At 39.2% G+C, this 21,763-nt stretch overlaps 1 protein-coding gene and 1 long non-coding RNA gene across 5 annotated transcripts in view; both read left to right on the top strand.

The window, feature by feature from the left end:
- PPM1D (protein phosphatase, Mg2+/Mn2+ dependent 1D) overlaps positions 1-21,763 on the top strand; it is a 60,001-nt gene that overhangs the window by 29,829 nt on the left and 8,409 nt on the right. For all 4 annotated transcript variants that reach the window (XM_081585012.1, XM_081585015.1, XM_081585013.1 and 1 more), the window contains 2 exons: positions 14,583-14,773; positions 20,304-20,546. In XM_081585012.1, coding sequence (XP_081441138.1) covers positions 14,583-14,773; positions 20,304-20,546 — 434 coding nt within the window. The remainder of the gene's footprint in view (positions 1-14,582; positions 14,774-20,303; positions 20,547-21,763) is intronic.
- Positions 8,306-11,395, top strand: LOC145543455 (uncharacterized). Its single transcript, XR_014080723.1, has 2 exons — positions 8,306-8,559; positions 9,989-11,395. It is a non-coding gene; the product is annotated as an uncharacterized LOC145543455 (long non-coding RNA).

Here is a 21,763-nt window from a genome sequence, read left to right on the forward strand (position 1 = left end):
ATGAGATGGCCAAAGTATTGGAGTTTCAACTTCAACATCAGTCCTTCCAATGAACACCCAGGATTGATCTCCTTTAGGATGGATTGATTGGATCTCCTTGCAGTCCAAGGGACTCTCAAGAGTCTTCTCCAACACCACAGTTCAAAAGCATCAATTCTTTGGCGCTCAGCTTTCTTCACCGTCCAACTCTCACATCCATACACGACCACTGGAAAAACCATAGCCTTGACTAGACGGACTTTTGTTGGCAAAGTAATATCTCTGCTTTTAAATATGCTATCTAGGTTGGCCATAACCTTCCTTCCAAGGAGTAAGCATCTTTTAATTTCATGGCTGCAGTCACCATCAGCAGTGATTTTGGAGCCCCGAAAAATAAAGTCTGACACTATTTCCACTGTTTCCCCATCTATTTCCCATGAAGTGATGGGACCAGATGCCATGATCTTGGTTTTCTGAACATTGAGCTTTAAGCCAACTTTTTCACTCGCCTCTTTCACTTTCATCAAGAGGCTCTTTAGTTCTTCTTCACTTTCTGCCATAAGGGTGGTGTCATCTGCATATCTGAGGTTATTGATATTTCTCCCAGCAGTCTTGATTCCAGCTTGTGTTTCTTCCAGCCCAGCGTTTCTCATGATGTACTCTGCATATAGGTTAAATAAGCAGGGTGACAATATACAGCCTTGACGTACTCCTTTTCCTATTTGGAACCAGTCTGTTGTTCCTTGTCCAGTTCTAACTGTTGCTTCCTGACCTGCATACAGGTTTCTCAAGAGACAGGTCAGATGGTCTGGCATTCCCATCTCTTTTAGAATTTTCCACAGTTTATTGTGATCCACACAGTCAAAGGCTTTGACATAGTCAATAAAGCAGAAATAGATGTTTTTCTGGAATTCTCTTGCTTTTTTGATGATCCAGTGGATGTTGGCCATTTGATCTCTGGTTCCTCTTCCTTTTCTAAAACCAGCTTGAACATCTGGAGTTCACGGTTCACGTATTGCTGAAGCCTGGCTTGGAGAATTTTGAGCATTATTTTACTAGCATGTGAGATGAGTGCAATTGTGTGGTAGTTTGAGCATTCTTTGGCATTGCCTTTCTTTGGGATTGGGATGAAAACTGACCTTTTCCAGTCCTGTGGCCACTGCTGAGTTTTCCAAATTTGCTGGCATATCAAGTGCAGCACTTTCACAGCATCATCTTTGAGGATTGGAAATAGCTCAACTGAAATTCCATCACGTCCACTAGCTTTGTTCGTAGTGATGCTTTCTAAGGCCCACTTGACTTCACATTCCAGGATGTCTGGCTCTAGGTGAGTGATCACACCATTGCGATTATCTGGGTCTTGAAGATCTTTTTTGTACAGTTCCTCTGTGTATTCTTGCCACCTCTTCTTAATATCTTCTGCTTCTGTTAGGTCCTTACCATTTCTGTCCTTTATCGAGCCTATCTTTGCATGAAATGTTCCTTTGGTATCTCTAATTTTCTTGAAGAGATCTCTAGTCTGTAAATTGTGACAAAATTAACATACTTATTTCCTGTTCTATCTTGTTTTGGAAGGAAGGCTAGAGGACTGTAACTATAGAAATATCTTACTTTGGATGTACTGCTGCTGCTGCTACTAAGTCACTTCAGTCGTGTCCGACTCTGTGTGACCCCATAGATGGCAGCCCACCAGGCTCCGCCATCCCTGGGATTCTCCAGGCAAGAGTACTGGAGTGGGGTGCCGTTGCCTTCTCCTTTGGATGTACTAGTTTTCTTGTAAAGAAAATTTCTCTTAGAAACACCACTTTTTTTCCTTCTCTCCTTCTTCCTCTAAAGACACTTGAGCACTGACTTGGCTCCTGGTACTGTATTAAGTATTGGAGTGATGATACAGGTACACTCTGCCCTCAGGGAGCAAGAATAAGTAGTTGGGGAGATGGGTGATAAAGAAGTAAACCTGTCCTGAACCTAGTATAATATTGCAGGTCAATTATATTTCAGGTTTTTTAAAAGGTAAGCTTGTACATTGTAAAAGGTACAATTGTACATTGTAAAAGGTAAGCGTGTACATTGTAAAAGGTAAGCTTGTACACTGTACTGTAAATAGTGACTGACTTGTTTTTTTGAGCTCCAAAATCACTGCAGATGGTGACTGTAGCCATGAAATTAAAACACGCTTGCTCCATGGAAGAAAAGCTATGACCAACCTAGACAGCATATTAAAAAGCAGAGACATTACTTTGCCAACAAAGGTCTGTCTAGTCAAAGCTATGGTTTTTCCAGTAGTCACGTATGGATGTGAGAGTTGGACTATAAAGAAAGCTGAGCGCCAAAGAATTGATGCTTTTGAACTGTGGTGTTGGAGAAGACTCTTGAGAGTCCCTTGGACTGCAAGGAGATCCAACCAGTCCATCCTAAAGGAAATCAGTCCTGAGTATCATTGGAAGGACTGATGCTGAAGCTGAAACTGCCATACTTTGGCCACCTGATGTGAAGAACTGGCTCACTAGAAAAGACCCTGATGCCAGGAAAGACGGAAGGCAGGAAGAGAAGGGAATGACAGAGAATGAGATGGTTGGATGGTATCACTGACTCAATGGACATGAGTTTGAGTAAGCTCCGGGAGTTCATGGGGTGGCAGAGAGTTGGACACGACTGAGTGACTAAACTGAACTGAAGCTTGTACATGAAATAATTACAGATTAGGAAATATGAAAGAAAGAAAGAAATCAGAGGGTTTCTGTGATAAAGAACAATTTAGAAGGGAAAATCTATCTTAGGTAGTGTGATGGAAATGCTCCTTTTAGGAAGTGTTATTTTAGCTGAGATGTGATGGCTGAGAATCAGGTATTGTTGTGAAGAGCCTGTTGAAGAATATTCTAGGCATGGATCCTGAATTGGGAAAGAGCTTGGCATGTTCTAGGAATTATCAAAAGTTGGGAGTTAATTGAGGCAAATGTAAACATTAGATATTTTTCTTCTAAACTAAGGTTACTGGGAAACATTAAAGGATATTAAGCTAAAGAGTAATATTATCTCATTTGTGTTTTTTAAAAGATCATGCTACTGTTGCTTGTTCAGCTTTGGTATTTGATCAAATACATGTAGTCCCAACCTTCATGGACCCTATAATCTAATGGGGAGGATTGATAATAAGCAAATGAGAAAATTCTTTTAAAAAGGATCAACAAGGAATTAAGCAATATGATATACCAGTAGTTGGTGGGAGGGATAGCGGGTGGCCAGGAGAAGTACTTTGGAAAGGATGATTAAGAAAGATTCTTTTAAAAAGTGATATTTGAATAAGACCTGAAGGAGGAAAAGGAGCCAAGTCAAAGCAAAGGCATAACACTTGCAGAGGCCATTAGGCAATTGGTGGACATTTGATTTGGGAGGAATCGTGGTGGGGGTTGTTGGCACATATTCTTTTTTCCTACTAAATAATGTCTTGACTCCCTTTTGGGAAACTGTATCTTTCCTACTCTGTGCAGTCTTAGTTTAGACATTCCTATTCAGGGTCCTTTTGTAAAACATAAATGTTCAGGCATATGACCCCAACTGGATCAGTTAGATTCCCTGTTCCATGATTTTGAATTGTGAATCCAGTAAGGATCAAAATTTAAAACCAAGAAACCTGGTTGGAATGAATACATCCAGGTGATAATTAACCTCCTTTAGCAGTGCTCATTGACGTGATTGGGTTTTCCTGCCTAATTGTTTGGAAGTACCCTGACCTAAGTTAACCTGAGCTGGAAATTGTCGTTTGTATGCAAAGAACCCTAATGCTGGAAGGAAAGGACTCCTCATCTTTATTGAGAGAGAGAAGGTAGAGATTTAAAATGAGGGTGGAAATGAGGACGCTTGCCTCATTAAGAAGGGTGGTACAGACTAAGGTAAGAAGTGTGATGAAGACATTATGGGTGGTAGGCAAGGACTAAATCCTGCAAGGCTTTTTAGAGCATGATAAGGAAGTTTTTTTTTAAATGATCTTGGGAAGGGATTGAAGAGTAGGAGAGAAAATAAACCCTAGTGGTTAAGAGGTAGACTGTGGAGCCACAGTTCCTAGGTTCCAGTCCCAGTGTTGTCATTTACTGTACAGACTTGAGCAAATTACTTAATATATTGTGATAGTTTTTTCAGCTGTAAAGTGGGGCCTTCTTCATAGTGTTGTTGGTATTGGTAACTTAACACATGCAAAGTGCTTAAAATAGTGCCTGGCACATAGTAAATGCTGTATAAATGTTGTTGTTATTGTTGTTGTTTACTTAAGTTGGGTTCCCTGGTGGCTCAGAGGTTAAAGCGTCTGCCTCCAATGCGGGAGACCCGGGTTCAATCCCTGGGTCGGGAAGATCTCCTGGAGAAGGAAATGGCAACCCACTCCAGTATTCTTGCCTGGAGAATCCCATGGCCGGAGGAGCCTGGTGGGCTACAGTCCAGGGGGTCTCAAAGAGTTGGACACGACTGAGCGACTTCACTCACTCAAAGTAGGGCAGTGACATGATCCACTTTGTTTTTAAAGGATCATAATGGCTAAAATTATAGGGTAATAACATTGGAGGTCAGGGTGCCACTTAGGGGGCCTGTAGCAGTTTCTAAGCACTTCATCTATTTTATAGATTTTTGTCTTAGTTACCCAGGCCATTCACTCTTAGTATATATGTGATATAATTGACCCTCCAATTGTTAGCAAGGAAAAAAGAGGGGGGAAAGTGATCGTCAGCTTCTATTTACTTTTCAGGTAGATGGTAAATTTCAAGTTAACTATTGCCGTTTGTAGCATTTGTGAGCTCCCGAGGGCATGGGAGGGAAAGAATTAATATTACTGAAGAACGGAGGGAAGTTTCTTGGGGAACTCAACATAGACTGAGGGCAAGGTCTTACTCCAGGTTCAAAAGTAAAGTGAACTTCAGTTTAGAAAAGCAGATGCCAGTTTATCTGGTATATGTGAAGTGTGTGTGTGCGCCTTGCTTTTCACGTAAGCCTTGAAACCCTTAAGTGATTATAGAGAGGAGGAGAAGGAGCAGGTGAAGGAGCAGCAAAAAGAGCAGAAAAACCAACTGGTGTTCCTATTTCTAACATTCCTGCTCTGTTCAAATACAGTGCTGGAGTAATTCAGATAAGTAATTCAGCACACATGAATATCTTCAGTAATCTTTATGTTTTTAAGTACAAATTGTTGCATTATTAGACAGTTCTATGAGTTAAAATCTGTCTCCATGAATCTTTCAGGCGGGGCAGCGTACTTACCTTTTCTTTTTGCATGATGACAGTCATATTTACCTATTCAGAATTGGCTAGCATGTTTCTGGAGGCTAATTTCAGACCTTTCATTAGTCTTATCCTATTCCTCTAGGTGTTTCCCTCAATAAATGTGATTCCAGAATTGAGGTCACTGCAAGATGTGGTCTGATCAGTTTGAAGTACAGTGGAAATATGTAGTTCCTACTCCCTGAGCATTGTACTTGTGATAATGAAGTTTTAGAATCATGACTGTCATTAGCTTTTAGTAATCTTTTCACGTTAGTTGGCTTATTAAGCTCAAATCTCTAGATATTTCTCTTATGAACTGCGACTAAGTCAAGTTTCTCTATTACGTACTCCATTGGTTTTTATTGGGATGGTGTAAGGGTGGGGAAATGGCAGAAAGTGAAGAGGAACCAAAGAGCCTCTTGAGGGTGAAGGAGGAGAGTGAAAAAGCCGGCTTAAAATTAAATATTAAAAAAACTAAGATCATGGAGTCCGGCCCCATTACTTCATGGCAAACAGAGGGGCGAAAGGTAGAAGTAGTGACAGATTTCCTTTTCTTGGGCTCTAAGATCACTGCGGATGGTGACTGCAGCTGTGAAATCAGAAGACGATTGCTTCTTGACAGGAAAGCTATGACAAACGTAGACAGTGTGTTGAAAAGCAGAGACATTACTTTGCCGAGAAAAGTTCGTATGGTCAAGACTATGGTCTTCCCAGTGGTCACCTAGGGTTGAGAGAGCTGGACCGTAAAGAAGGCAGAATGCCAGAGAGTTGATGTCTTCAAACTGTGGTGCTCGAGGACTCCTGAAAGTCCCTTGGACAGCAAGGAGATCAAATCAGTCAACCTTAAGGGAAATTAACCCTGGATATTCGTTGGAGGGACTGATGCTAAAGCTGAAGCTCCCGTATTTTGGTCATCTGATGTGAATAGCTGACTCACTGAAAAAGTCCCTGATGCTGGGAAAGATTGAGAGCAGAAGAAAAAGGGGGTGTCAGAGGATGAGATTGATGGATGGCATCACCGATGCAATGGACATGTAATTGGGAAAACTTCAGGAGATGGTGAGGGACAGAGAGGCCTGGCTTTCTGCAGTCCATAGGGTGACAAAGAGTCGGACACAACTGGGCAAATGAACAACAACAAGGGTGGGGAGGTGGAGGCTGAATAATACCATTAGATGGGGTTTTTTGCAGGATATATTAATCAATACAAAATTAATAGATTAGTGTGTATTTGAAGAGATCTTGAGTGATGTGATTTTTTTTCCCTTAGCTTAGTTTCAACATTTGTTAACTATCTAGAGAAAGAAATAATGTGTGTAGTTCTCAATGCCTGCTGTGTTACAGGTACTGCTCTAAGTTTTGAGGATTCTGCAGTGAACGAAACAGGTGAAGATTTCTTGACCCATGGATCTTACTTTCTAGTAGGGGGAAACATGATAAACTAAAATAAATAAGTAGAATAAATATTGTGATATACAGTGAAAAGTGCTGACATGAAAGATAAAGCAGGAAACATTGTGGGAGGTGGGAGTTATAATTTTAAATGGAATGGTCAGAGGAGGTCTGAAGAGATGACACTGGAGGGAAGAGATGAGGGCATGGAGGCCCGTGGGTGACTGGGGCATGAGAATTCAGGCAGAAGGAACAACAATCCGGAGTGTCCTTTTATGATTTCTTTTTTCAAACTGAAGAACTTGAAAGGAAGAGTTGCCATTAACTGATGTAGCAGAGACTGGAGTGCATTAGTAGGGGGCAGTCAGGAGTTCAGTTTCAGACAAGTTACCTTTAAGGTGCTTATCAGATACTGAAGCGGTGATAGCCATTTGGCTTCTGGTTATGGGAATCAGCTAGTGTGAGCTAAGCTAAAGACATCAGTTTGTGGCTGATTCAAGGGATTGAGTGTAGGTAGAAAAGGGGAGGGGAAGAAACAGGGAAAGGTCCAGTGACTGAGCCCTGAGATACTCTCACTGTTAAGAGGTAGGGGCATGAATGGAGGAATGAGGTAAGACAAGACAGAAAGAGCCACAAGTAAAATACAAGACAGTTCAGGAGAGTGTCCTAAAAACTAAGAGAATAAAGTATTTCAAGAAGGTAAGTATTTCCTTATATGTCAGTTATACCTCAATTTAAAAAAAATGTATTTCAGATACTGTTGAAAGCTCAGGTAAAGCAAAGACTTGAGAGGTGATGTGAAAGTCATTGGTGACCTTGACAAAGTAGCTTTTGGTTGGATAGTAAGACCACAGTTGTGACTGGAGTTGGTTCAAGAAAGAGTGAGAAGAGGAAATTTTGATATAACAAGTTTTAGACACTCTTCCTAGGAGTTTGGAAAGGAGAGATGGGGCTGTAGCTAGAGTCAAAACCCAAGAGAGGGTTTGCTACTGTTGTTTTAAAAAGGGAAGAAATAAATCACAGTTTATGGGAAAGATCCACTCAACCAGTGCAAACACCATGTAGGAGATAAAATAGAATTGTTATAGTAATGTCCTATGACAATTGCATTAACATAATTTTGTAAACAAATGTATGGAAATAAATGAATCTTTTCATATAAAAAGACTTATGGGAGAGATGATATTGTTTCAGTAATGAGAAACATCATTTCTGCTTTTTCTCTTTATTTTTCTATCACATATTTTCACCTCAAATACCTTTATTGAGATTTAACTGACATACAGTACTGTATATTAAGTTTAAGGTATAGAGCATTAAAAAGATAATATCCTTTAGATTTGAATATTTAAGCTAAAAGAAATGCTTTGTTACTATCACTTTACCTGTCTTTATTCTGGCACATGGGGGAAAAATATAAGAAATTAAGTTCTAGCTTTTGTTTCTAAAGTTTAACTTGTTGCATGGTAATTCTTATTGGCCCATAGTAAAATCATAGTATTTAGCACCATTGTTATGGTTAATAGTCATTTTTCTTCTAGCTTTTTGGGAGAGAAGTTTGCTTATCAAAATTTGTACTGATAATGATCAAAGTTACTTCAGTGCAAATGTAGCAGAGGTGCCTCCTAGTGTCTCCCTGATGGAATTGCATGTGAGTCTTACAAATCGTTTATTCCTTGTACAGATATTTGAGTGCAGACATCCTGATGCTGGGAATGACTGAGGTCAGGAGTAGAAGGGGGCGACAGAGGATGAGATGGTTGAATAGCGTCACCGACTCAATGGACGTGAGTTTGAGAAAACTCTAGAAGATAGTGAAGGACAGGGAAGCCTGGTGTGCTGCAGTCCATGGGGTTGCAAAGAGTCAGACCTGACTTAGCGACTGAACAACAACAACAGTGTGCCAAATACAGGTCTTTGCCCTCGTGGAAGCTTATGGTTTAGAGAAGGGGAGAGGCGTTCATCAAGTGATCACAAAAAGAAGTAAAAAATGACAACTCTTAAGTATTTGTATGTCTGTTAAAGAGAACTTTAAATAGGAATATTTTACCTAACTGGAGAGCCACTGAAGTGATGTTTAAACTGAGGTTTGAAGAATTACGAAAAGCTAATAGAGGAAGAAAATGTGTTCTTGGCATAAGAACTGGATTTGTGAACAGCTCTGTGATAGGAGGAGGCCTGGCGAATATAAGGGACTCTGAATAGGGTATGTAGAACAGGGGTATGAGAATAAGAGGCATTGATCAAGTGAGAAAATACTGCACTTTTCTAGGCTATGGTTAAGAGTTATGCAAGAGTAAACTATTGCACAGTTAGGGAGGGAAACAACTAGGTTGTATGTGTGTGTGTTTTAATTATGGCAAAAGACCTATAACAAAATCTACCAGTTTAATCATTTTAAGTATTCAGTTCAGTTCAAGTATATTAAGTACATTTACCTTGTTGTGCAGCCATCACCACCATCCGCCTTAAATCTCTGTTTGAAAGAGATGATTTTGGTTGAGTTTTGAGAATGGATTAGGTGAGACAAAAGTTGCTGGGAACCTCTTCGTGGGAAGCCACTCACAGAGTGAGGGTGAGGAGGTGATGCTGAAATTCCCTAGGGATAAGGGCTACTAGGTGTCCTGCACCCTGTTAGCCACAGTGTGCCTCAGGAACGAGCAGGGAACACACTGAACTCAGAAGAAAGGCCTCTTTCTCATCTGGTATCATTCCAGTGCCCCTAGTGAGAACAAAAGGGAAATGGCCATAGAACAGGCAACCAGCAACATCTGCCACGATGTCTCCCTCCCTTCAATATGTAGAGGAAGAACATTCTGTGCCCATATAATGGTGTACAAACACTAGACCAATGATAAAAACACTTAGCTCAATTCTGATTCCTACTCATTTGATCTCAGGTAAAGCCATGGGAAATAATGGAAACAGTGAGAGATTTTATTTTGGAGGGCTTCAAAATCACTGCAGATGATGACTGCAGCCATAAAATTAAAACACGCCTGCTCCTTGGAAGAAAAGCTATGGCCAACCTAGACAGCATATTAAAAAGCAGAGACATTACTTTGCCAACAAAAGTCTGTCTAGTCAAAGCTATAGCTTTTCCAGTAGTCGTGTATGGATGTGAGAGTCGGACTATAAAGAAAGCTGAGCGCCAAAGAATTGATGCTTTTGAACTGTGGTGCTGGAGAAGACTCTTGAGAGTCCCTTGAACTGCAAGGAGATCCAACCAGTCCATCCTAAAGGAAATCAGTCCTGAATATTCATTGGAAGGACTGATACTGAAGCTGAAACTCCAATACTTTGGCCACCTGATGCAAAGAACTGACTCATTTGAAAAGACCTTGGTGCTGGGAAAGATTGAAGGCAGGAGGAGAAGGGGATGACAGAGGATAAGATAGTTGGATGGCATCACTGACTGGATGGACATGAGTTTGAGTAAGCTTCAGAAATTGGTGATGGACAGGGAAGCCTGACATGCTGCAGTCCATGGGGTCGCAAAGAATCGGACACGACTGAGTAACTGAACTGAACTGAAAGCCATGTAGAAGACTTCTCTGGTGGCTCAGTGGTAAAGAGCCCACCTGAAGTGCAGGAGACTCCCTAAGGCCATACTGATACAAAAGATTATAAAGAAGTAGAGAGAAGAATGGAAAGCTTTTCTTTAGACAAGATAACTAGGGGCTTGCCTGGTGGTTCTGTGGTTAAGAATCCACCTGCCAGTGTAGGGGCACGGGTTCGATCCCTGGTCCAGGAAGATTCGACATGTTGTGGAGCATCTAAGCCTGTGCACCACGACTCCTGAGCCCGGGCTCCGCAACAAGAGAAGCCACCACAATGAGAAGCCCGAGCACCGCAACTAGAGGCTAACACCCACTTGCCACAACTAGAGAAAGCCTGTTGAGAAAAGCAGCAACGAAGAGCCAGGGCAGCCAAAAATACATAAATAGGGAAAGACAACTAATAAATGTTAGTGTTCTGTCTTCAGTTTACAACCATTAAAATAACATGTGATTTGTGCGAGAATCATCAATGGATGCTAAAACCTGGCATATTTTGGTAAGAAACAGGATATTTCACACAGTCTCAAACTATCACCCTACAGATTACTTGGGGATACCTTTATAGCGCTGGTGGACAGAAGTTGAACTGAATGATCAAACTCAGCATTGCCAATGGAACAGACTGACACTGTACCTCCTAATGTGATTAGCTGAGAAAGACGTAATATTCCAGCCAAAACCAAGTTTAACCTGAACACAAGCCTTTATATCTTGCAGAACACAAGCAAACAGATCTAAATTAAGGTTCATTCTGCAAAACAGCTGGCCTGGAGACTTGACATTCGTCTGTTAGTTTCATGAAGGACAAAAATCACAAAACCTAGAGAGTTGTTCTGGGTTAAAAACAGCTAAAAATATGCCAACTAAATGCAGTAAATGATCCTTGAGTGGATCCTGGACTTTAAAAAAAGGGTTGTTGGACTTTCCTGGTGGTCCAGTGGTTCAGAATCCGCGTACCAATGCATGGGACCCAGGTTCGATCCCTGGTCTGGGAAGATCCCACATGCTGGGGAGCAACTAAGCCCATGTGCCACAACTGCTGAGCTCACACGCTGTAGCCGCTGAGGCCCGAGAGCTCTAGAGCCCCTGCTCTGCAACAAGAGAAGCCACTGCAGTGAGAAGGCCCTGCTTGCTGCAACTAGAGAAAGCCCTTCCACAGCGACAAGACCCAATGCAGCCATAAATAAATGTTTCTTTAAAAAAAAAAAAAAAAAGAATTATTGCGAAATTCCCTGGTGATCCAGTGGTTAGGACTCAGCACTTTTACTGAGGGGGCCCGGGTTTGATCTTTGGTCGGGCAAGACATGCAGTGTGGCCAAAAAAACAGAGACATTATTGAGATAATTGGAAAAATTTGAAGATGGGTTTTGTATTATACAATTCTGAATCAGCATGACATTTTCTGACTGTGGTTCTTTAGAAGAATATCCTTACACTCAGATTAAATAAGAGATACACCATGTTGTCAGGTTGGGAGATATAATATTGTTAAGGTGGCGTTTCTATCCAAATTGATCTATAGGTTCAGTGTAGTCCCATTCAAAACCCATAGTTTGGGACTTCCCTGGTGATCCAGTGGTTAGGACTCCTTGCTTCCACTGTAGGGGGCACAGGTTTGATCCCTGGTGAGGAAATGGAGATCCCACATGCCTACTTGTTTAGTTGCTCTTTTGAGACGCCAGGCTCCTCTGTGCGTGGGATTTCGCAGGCAAGAATACTGGAGTGGGTTGCCATTTCCTTCTCCAGGGGATCTTCCCAACCCAGGGATTTAACCCATGTCTCTTGTGTTGGCAGGCAGATTCTTTACCTGCTGAGCCACCAGGGAAGCCCTTTTCTCAATGCTGCGTGGTGTGGCCAAAAAACAAAAAATTAATTCTAAAAAAACCCCAGAGTTTCAGAAATTTAAGTTAAAAGAAAAGTACTTTTCTTCTGGAAATGTATCGAGGTTTAGTGAGAAAGAAAAGAGATGAAAAGCATATTGGGGACTAGTGATTTAGGAGTTGCAAGCTTGGGAGAATGATTTTGTAGAAGGAGTATACATATATACTTGTGTATATATCCATAGACAACTCTAGAAGAATACATAAGGACAACAGTTGTTCCCTAAGTGGAGAACCAGAGAGCACATGAATGGGAACAGAGATTTTTGTATCTTTTGGTTTTTGTGCCATGTGAAATAACTTATTTAAAAATATTTTCCAATTTATAAAGATATTACTGTTAGCTTATATATGAGAAATTGTGACCCTTCTTCAAGGTTGTATAGTTTGCATTAGATTGAAAGTTGGAATTTTTTTTTTTTACCCAGATTTTAATTTTAGACATTAGAGATTCTGCTTTATGTAAATTTATGTTCTTTACTTGGAGTGGCAGTATTAATTCCAAATATTGGGGAGAAACTGCTTTTGAAGGCTTTTAACATCACGTACGAACTCTGTAATTGCTACTTTAATATTTATCTTAACTGTTTTTCCATCCATGTTCATTTTTGTAGTTTCAACCAGGGAATTTTTGTTTTACTGGTATAAAGAGATGAATGTGTCTTTGTGAGCTGGCCTGGATTATAACTAGCTTTTAGTGGTCATGTGTGTTCTCTTTTGTTACTCTGAAGAATGAATTGCCCCTTTCAAGAGGCTGGTTTAGCAGTGAGTTGCTATTTTAGATTAGAGTAGTTGATTCAAGCTGTTCTTTCCTTGGGCTCTGAGCATATTTGAATTGGCCCATATTTCTGATGGGAAGGTATGGTGAAGTTTGAATAAGGAGAGGACAGAGAACTTCCTCTTATTTGCGGCAAACACAATTTATCTTCTTGTCTGAAAACTTTTTGCTCATAATTTAAGGTCTTTCCCCAGAGAATATCACAGCAAACAAAAGAGGCAGAAATTTGTTTTCTCCTTTCTGTCCCCTCTGTCCTGTTTTGGGGAGCAAAAGAGTTTATATTGTCCTACTTAGTTATCTTATGTATCACAAAAGAATGGATGATTTCTATCAATTTTCTCCCTATTTCAGTTTTATTGATCTTGTTGATGACCAGAGTCAACTAAAAGTTTTTTTATGTTGAACATTGTGTGGTCTACATCTAGTGGGTATGAAAGGCAGAAGTTTTAGGTGTTGCTTTATGTGGAGCTAATCAAGGAGAGGATAACTATGTAAGAATCTTCTTTTGCTGGTTCACTGAAAGGGTGAACTATTGATCTCCAAAGACTGGTTAAAACCTTTTAGCTTCCAGAGATAGGTTAAAAGCATAAAAATGCTCATTTTTATCTCTGCAGTTTTCTTCCAAGTGACTGGCACTCATCCTTTCTGATTTGATGTAGGGGGTTACATCAAATTTTCTTGACCTAGGGGGTTAACAGGTTTTCAGTTAGCCACTAGAACTCCTATTTACAGAGCAAGTTCTCTCCATTTTATCTTTTCTTCATAGTTATCTTAGTTAATCTTGACCATTTACTCTTCCCTATACATTTTATTTTTTTCTACTTTCCAATGTATTTTTAAAAATTTTTATTGAAATACAGTTGATTTGCAATGTTGTATTCATTTCTGCTGTACAGCAAAATGAATCAGTTATACATATATTAGTACATATAGCCACTTTTAGATTCTTTTCTCATATAGATCATTACAGAGTATTGAGTAGAGTTCCTTGTGTTGTACAGTAGTTCCTTCCTATACGTTTTTGAATCAGTTCGTCAAATTCTACAAAAATCCTTTTGAGATTTTAGTTAGAATTACACTGACGTTATAGGTTATTTTTGGAAGACTTAACATCTCATGATCTTCCTATCTTTGATTAGAATTTATTTCTCCATGTATTTAGATAGTCTGGAATCTAATTGTATAATTTTGTCCATGATAGATTTGCACACCTTTTGTTAAACTTCTCAGTACCTTGCATTTGGTTCATTGTTGTAAATGGAATTGTTTAAAATTTTATATTTTCTATTTCTTGCTGTTATATAGAGATACTGCTGACTTTTATTTATTGGGTTTGTATTTAGCAACCTTGCTAAGTGTTACTGTTCTGATAATTTATCTAATTTCTTTTGATTTCCTACGTAGAAATAAAATTATCTGCAAGTAATGATAGTTTTATTTTCTCCTTTCTAATACATATATATGATATATTTTTATTTTCTTACTGTGTTGGGAAGGATCCCTTGTATAGAACTGGAAGAGAAGTGGTGATGCTGTTATCAGGTTAATAAGAGAGTTAACTTTTAAAATTTCTAGTTTGCTAGGAATTTTTCTTTTTTAAAATCATGAATGAATTTCGAATGTTATCAAATGCTGTTCTGCATCTTTTGAGATGAACATGTAGATTTTCTTCTTTAATCTATTGATGGGATACTACTCTCTTGGAAATAATGCTTCTGGCTTTTTCTGCCTCCTGCTCCCCAGGTGATTTGTGGAGCTATGATTTCTTCAGTGGTGAGTTTGTGGTGTCACCTGAACCAGACACAAGTGTCCACACTCTTGACCCCCAGAAGCACAAGTATATTATCTTGGGAAGTGATGGACTTTGGAATATGATTCCACCTCAAGACGCCATCTCAATGTGCCAGGACCAAGAGGAGAAAAAATATCTGATGGTGAGAAGTAACTCAATTCGATATTATCAGCTATGCATTGTTCCGGTACTTTCGTCAGGAGTCTTGAATATGAACTAAGCGTGTTCCCCTGGAGTAGGTCTTTGCATTTGCCCTGGCTGGAGAAGAAAGTAAAGTATAGATTTCTGCAGCTGATTAGGGGAATGATGGATCCTTGAACTGTTTCCACTTTTTGGCTATTTTGAATGCCGCTGCTATTAACATTCATGGACAAGTTTCTGTGTGGACATGTTCTCAGTTCTCATATCGACCTGGGTCATGTGGTAACTCTGTTACCTGTACTGCTTTATTCAATTGCAAACCTTGAAACAACCATCAATGAGAAAATTCTTTTCTTTCCTTCATGGCTTGCTTGAAAATTGATCTCTTCATTCTGAGCAATGACAAAGGAAGGAGATTTGGGAAAGTAGATGTTATTGAAGGCAAGGAAAGAGAGTGTTTTTGGAGCAGTACCCAGCAATGTCATTCTACAAAGAGATAGAGGCAGATGGATGAAAACAGGGTATTGGGTTTTACAGTTAGGATCTTCTAGTATTAGTGATCTTCAAGGATGCAGTTTGAGTTGAAGTGATGGGAGCATTAGCTGGCAGGTTGGAGTGACGATGAAAGAGTACTTTGTGAGCCTAGGAAATAGATGTAGTGAGTGTTCAGCAAGACAAGGGAATTGCCATTGTTACCTTGAAAAGACAGGATCTTGAAAGCAGTTTTATAGTCTTTACAAGAAAGATTGACAGAATAAGAGATGAAGGTCCAGAGTGCATGGAAGTAACTGGACTTAATGGCTCCTTGGAAAAGATGATCTTTTCCTAAGATGAGAGGATTGGTGAAGCTAAATAAGGAGACAACATAAAAGAACTTGTATTAAATTGCGTGCATTTATTCCCTCAACTACCATGTTAGGCACTAGGTACACAGGATGCAAAGGTAAATAGAATATGGCCCTTGCTCAGCATTTGCCATATTATTGCAACTAGGATATATAGATAGCTATCAGTACCATTTGATTGTGAGTTGTTTTAACGATAAGTGCATGCATGCATGCTCAGTCACGTCTAACTCTTTGTGACCCCATGGACTATAACCTGCCAGGATCCTCTTGTGGAATTTCCCAGGCAAGTATACTGGAGTGGGTTGCCATTTCCTACTCCAGGGGATCTTCCTGACCCAGGGATTGAACCTGCATCTCTGGCATCTCCTACGTTGGCAGGCAGATTTTTTACCACTGGTGCCACCTAAGAGCCATGTATCTATTCATTTCTACAAACTCGGGTCTAGCATGATGCTTTTGGTCAGTGATGTTAGATGTAAAAGAAAGATTAAATAAAATAAATATTATTTTGTTTGGCTGTTCTGGCTTGCAGGATCTTAGTTCCCTGGCCAGGGAACCTGGACCCTTGATAGTGAAAGCATGCAGTCCTAGCCACTGAACTGCCAGAGAATTCCCATGTCTGTTGGATTCATAATTCCTTTTTTTTTTTTTCTCACCTTTTGTTTTTTGGCTGTGTCATGTTTTAGTTGCAACATGCCGGCTCTCTAGTTGTGGCATGCAGGCTCAGTAGTTATGACGCATGGGCTTAGTTGTCCCGTGTCTTGTGGGATCTTAGTTCCCTGACCAGGGATTGAACCCACATTCCCTGCATTGCAGGGCAGATTCTTAACCACTGGAACTACTAGGGAAGTCTCTGGGTTTACAATTCTTTAATGATGAGAGAAAAAGAAACATTTCAGTGGCATGATGAGGCTATAAGCCGGTTTTATTGGGCTGGAGGAACCTATTCATAAACACCTAAATGAGTGTTGAAAGAGCATCTATGGAACAATATTTAGAACAGGTGTTGAGAACTGAGAGAGAGAGGATAGGAAACTTGAAGATTGCATAAGGAAGTTTCATCGGTGAGACTTATATTTGAGCAAGTCTTAAAGGTGGAGTTGAATTTACCAGGTTAAGAAATCAAGGGAGGAGAGTGAAGCTTTCCAGAGAAAGGGATAGAATGTGTAAAGTCGAAGAGACAAGTCTACAACACATTCAAGTTTCACAAGTAACTTGATGTGATTGGAAAACAAGAGGCAGAAAGGTTTTGAATGGTCTGTTATGAAGTTAGGTCTTTGTAACTAGGTAGTGGAGAGCATTGAAAAGCTGCATTTTAGAAAGCATACTCATTGTAGAGTGGAATGTAAAATAGAGGGTAGATGATAATGGATGTGAAGATTGTATTTATTAGGATATGCAAGAAAACCATCTCACTTCATAATAAAATTAAACCGGCAAAGTTGGCAATGAAAGAGAATGAGTGTCAGCAGTGATTAGTGAAGAATCCCCACAAGAAGGTGAATTTCGATGAACAGATCTGTCTCCATCTCTCTTTACATATTGATTCTTACTGCCAGTGTATTTGATTTGATTTTTCTTAATGAGTTTCTTAGGCTTCTTCTATGGAAGTTGCTGTTACGTTCCAAATGAAAATTTTTGCAAGCTTGATCTAAGGCAGCAGTGGAAAAACAAAAAGACTGTATGCTACATACACACAAGCAGAAAAGAAATACATTAAGTGATAGGATTAACAGAACTTGGGTTTTAAGAAGGGAGAGTAGGATGACACCCAAATTTCTTAGTGATGACTGGAAGCTGTTATGAAGAAGAAACACATCATTTGTGAGGAGGGATGATTAGTTCATATGTAGGCATGTTGAACAGGAGGTGCCTTTGGTTCATCTAGAGAGATATTTTCAGTAGGCAGTTACTGAAAGGCAATGCCTGGAAATGCTAATTTAAGTGTTAACAGGAGTAAAGTAAAGCTGCAACAATTTGTGACCTCACCTAGTGAGACAGTATGGTGGAAGAAAAGGACACAGTATTATGGAGCGGCCCAAGTCAACAGGAGCTTCCCTGATAGCTCAGCTGGTAAAGAATCCGCCTGCACTGCGGGAGACCTGGCTTCGATCCCTGGGTTGGGAAGATCCCCTGGAGAAGGGAAAGGCTACTCTCTCCAGTATTCTGGCCTGGAGAATGCCATGGACTGTATAGTCCATGGGGTCACAAAGAGTTGGACACAACTGAGCGACTTTCTTTTTTTTTTATTTTTTTATTTACTTATTTATTTATTTTTTAAATAAATTTATTTATTTTAGTTGGGGGCTAATTACTTTACAATATTGTAGTAGTTTTTGCCATACATTGACATGAATCAGCCATGGGTTTACATGTGTTCCCCTTCCTGGACCCCCCTCCCACCTCCCTCCCCATCCCATCCCTCTGGGTCATCCCATTGCCCCGGCCCTGAGCATTTGTCTCATGCATCGAACATGGAATGGTGTTCTGTTTCACATATGATAATATACATGTTTCAATGCTATTCTCCCAGAACGTCCCACCCTCACCTTCTCCCTCAGAGTCCATAAGACTGTTCTATGCATCTGTGTCTCTTATTCTGTCTCGCATATAGGGTTATCGTTACCATCTTTCAAATTCCATATATATGCATTAGTATACTGTATTGGTGTTTTTCTTTCTGGCTTACTTCACTCTGTATAATGGGCTCCAGTTTCATCCATCTCAATAGAACTGATTCAAATGTATTTTTTTTTTTAATGGCTGAGTAATATTCCATTGTGTATATGTACCACAGCTTCCTTATCCATTCGTCTGCTGATGGACATCTAGGTTGCTTCCATGTCCTGGCTATTGTAAACAGTGCTGCGATGAACATTGGGGTACACGCGTCTCTTTCAATTCTGGTTTCCTCGGTGTGTATGCCCAGCAGTGGGATTGCTGGATCATATGGCAGTTCTAGTCCCAGTTTTTTAAGTAATCTCCACACTGTTCTCCATAGTGGCTGTACTAGTCAACAGAATCAGTGAGCTGAGGGAGAATGCGAGTAAGATAGTAGAAATGGCTGATGTAGATTTCCTTTTTGTGGAGCTTTGCTGGGCGGGAAACAGGCACACAGAAATGAAAGGTAGAGTCCTTCAGCGAGTTCTCAGGGCACTAGTGTTTGGCGAGTGGTGCCACATGCATGTACATTGGGGGATGTGATAAATTAATGAGTTACAGATTAATGCTGCCTTTCATCAGTTGAGGTACATATTTTTCATATTAGAAGGGGGGCAAGCAATGTTTTAAAACATCATTACACATGGTGCTTTTCTTAGGAATGCAAGAATGGCTTAATACTAAGATTTTAAAGCAGCTGAGATGAGTTTTTGCAGTTTTCCATCATTAATGTATTGAACCCTGTAATATGACCAAGATCAGACAACCCCAAATAAAAATGATTACCTGTTTCCCAAGGAAAGAATGAAAAAAAACCCAGTTCTTTGTTCAGTTTGAATATATAAACTTTAGGGGTAGAGCTGACAGTTAAAGGACATATGTGTTATATATATTTTAATGAAATATGTTTAGTACTGTAGTACATTATATATTATTATATACTATACATTATAGCATATTAATATTTAATCTTGCAATACATTAATCTATTTTATCACATTAAGTAAAATTTTTTTCTGCTTATAGTTCATGGCACATTTCTTTTTCAAACATTTCTACTCATTTTCATTATTCAGCTGTTTCTAGAGGTACTTTTAAAACATGTAACTCTTTTCTGGAGCACATCATTTTTCTTTTCTGTTCTTTGAAACTTAACAGTTATGAATCCATTGTATGATGCTTTGGGGGCTTCCCTGTGGCTCAGTGGTATAGAATGCACCTGCCAGTGCAGGAGATGTGGGGTTGATCGCTGAGTCAGGAAGATCTCCTGGAGAAGAAATGGCAATCCACTCCAGTATTCTTGCCTGGGAAATCTGTGGTTGCAAAGAATTGGACACAACTTAGCAACTAAGCAGCAACATAATGCTATTAGTCTTATTCTAAGCCACATTTATTTGTATAACATGAGATTGTTTTTTTCCTTTTTTACTGTTTCTGTTGGTATATATTTGATCTCTATACTATAATGACTTGTATTGCTTTTTTCTTCATGTAAGTGACATTAACCATTTATGTATGTATGTATGTATAAGCCTTTGACTGGGTGGATCACAACAAACTGTGGAAAATTCTTAAAGAGATGGGAATACCAGACAACCTTACCTACCTCCTGAGAAACCTATATGCAGGTCAAGAAACAGTAGTTAGAAATGGACATGGAACAACTGGTAATTTTTATTGGCATATAGTTGTTTATCTGTAATATCTTGATGTTTACTTCCCCCTTTTAGACAACTTCTGTATAACTTTTCTTAAGTAAGGTTACAATGAAGACCAAGTTTCTTGCTCTCAAAAAAATAAAAATACAGATGAAATTTAACCACAGGATAAGGCTTTGTTTATTGATTTATTTTTTAATTTAGAGCAATGCTGTCTTAACATAGTTATAGGGATTGTGGATAAGGTTTGAAATTTTAATTATTTATGTAGGCCTTGTTGAACATTATTAATTTGTATTAATTTGATACAACCATAGTGGTAACGAAGTCTGAGTTATCTTCTTTTTTGTTGTTTTAAATACAGGGTGAGCATGGACAATCTTGTGCCAAAATGCTTGTGAATCGAGCACTAGGGCGCTGGAGGCAGCGAATGCTTCGAGCAGATAATACTAGTGCCATAGTAATCTGCATCTCTCCGGGAGTGGACAGTCAGGGAAATTTCACCAATGAGGATGAGCTCTATCTGAACCTGACTGACAGCCCTTCCTATAACAGTCAAGAAACCTGCGTGATGACTCCTTCTCCATGTTCCACACCACCAGTCAAGGTATACAGTTCTCTAGTATTTAAGTTGTAATAGATGGAATTTCTCTGGTTAGTATTACATGAAAACAGTTTTCAGGTTCTTTATAAAATAGGATTTTGGATTTTGTTATGTAACTTATCAGTACTTCTTATTTAGTGCTTCTTATTTAGTACCCATAGGTACTAAACTGAGTGTTGGATCTCCGTAGAGCACCTAATAGAAAAGTGACTAGATGTGGCCCCTGAAGACTATTAACAATATTAATATTTGGAACATACTGATTCCCTTCTAATATTATGCACATTTATAAGCATTTAAAAGCTTGTGATGCACTTTCATGTGTGGTATTTCATTTGAACCTCATAACCCTGGAAGCTAAATAGTGCAGATAATTAATTCCATTTTATAGATAATAAGGCTGAGATATTAAGCAGTTTGAATGAGATACAGAATCAAGGCTGAACTGGACCTTAGGACATCACCCTTTAGAATTGGTTGTCTAATGACATGAATAAGAAACATCATTCCTATTTCTTACCCATATTAATATTGAATGAATTTAAGATGTTCTCAGAAATAAGTTTAAATGCTATAATATTTCCCTTTTTTCTGATTTCATCCCAATTTTTTCCTACTTTTTTTCAATCTTCTACTAATAATTAGTAATATTGATAACTGCTGTGATATACCTGGCCTTCTGAGAATGTGCTTTCAGAAGAATGACCATTAAAATGGGAAACAGTGGAATTTTATGTCATGTATTGAAGCAGTTTCTTAAGATGATCAAAGCTACACAGTACAAAGAATTTATTTAATTTTGGGTATTGTGATCCTGTATAGAGTACTTGGAAGTTTTCCATTATTGCTTTCCTATCTCTTACTTCACATGTATATGGCAACTTAATTTTCCTTACATGGACTCTTCATTTAGAAATTGGCAAATTAATATTTTATGCTTATTTTCTTAAAAGAATTTCTTGTGGAAACTTTCTTTTCTTTGAAAACTCTTGAATAATAATGCAGATTGAGATCTTTTAAAGTTTCTTCATTCTCTTTTGAGTGTTATGAGGGAGTTTATGTTCATTTCAGAATTCACCAGTTTCTGTATTTGAAAGTATTCATTACTTTTGTGTTCCCTAAAGTGTTTGTATTTGTAACTGAACTGTAGGTAGCATAGAGGTGCCATAGGATGGAGGTAAGAATGAGGGGAGAGAAGATACTGTAATAGGACTTCTTAC

This window comes from Giraffa tippelskirchi, chromosome 3 (assembly GCF_054371585.1).
Source record: "Giraffa tippelskirchi isolate mGirTip1 chromosome 3, T2T-mGirTip1v1.2.pri, whole genome shotgun sequence".
NCBI lineage: Eukaryota > Metazoa > Chordata > Mammalia > Artiodactyla > Giraffidae > Giraffa > Giraffa tippelskirchi.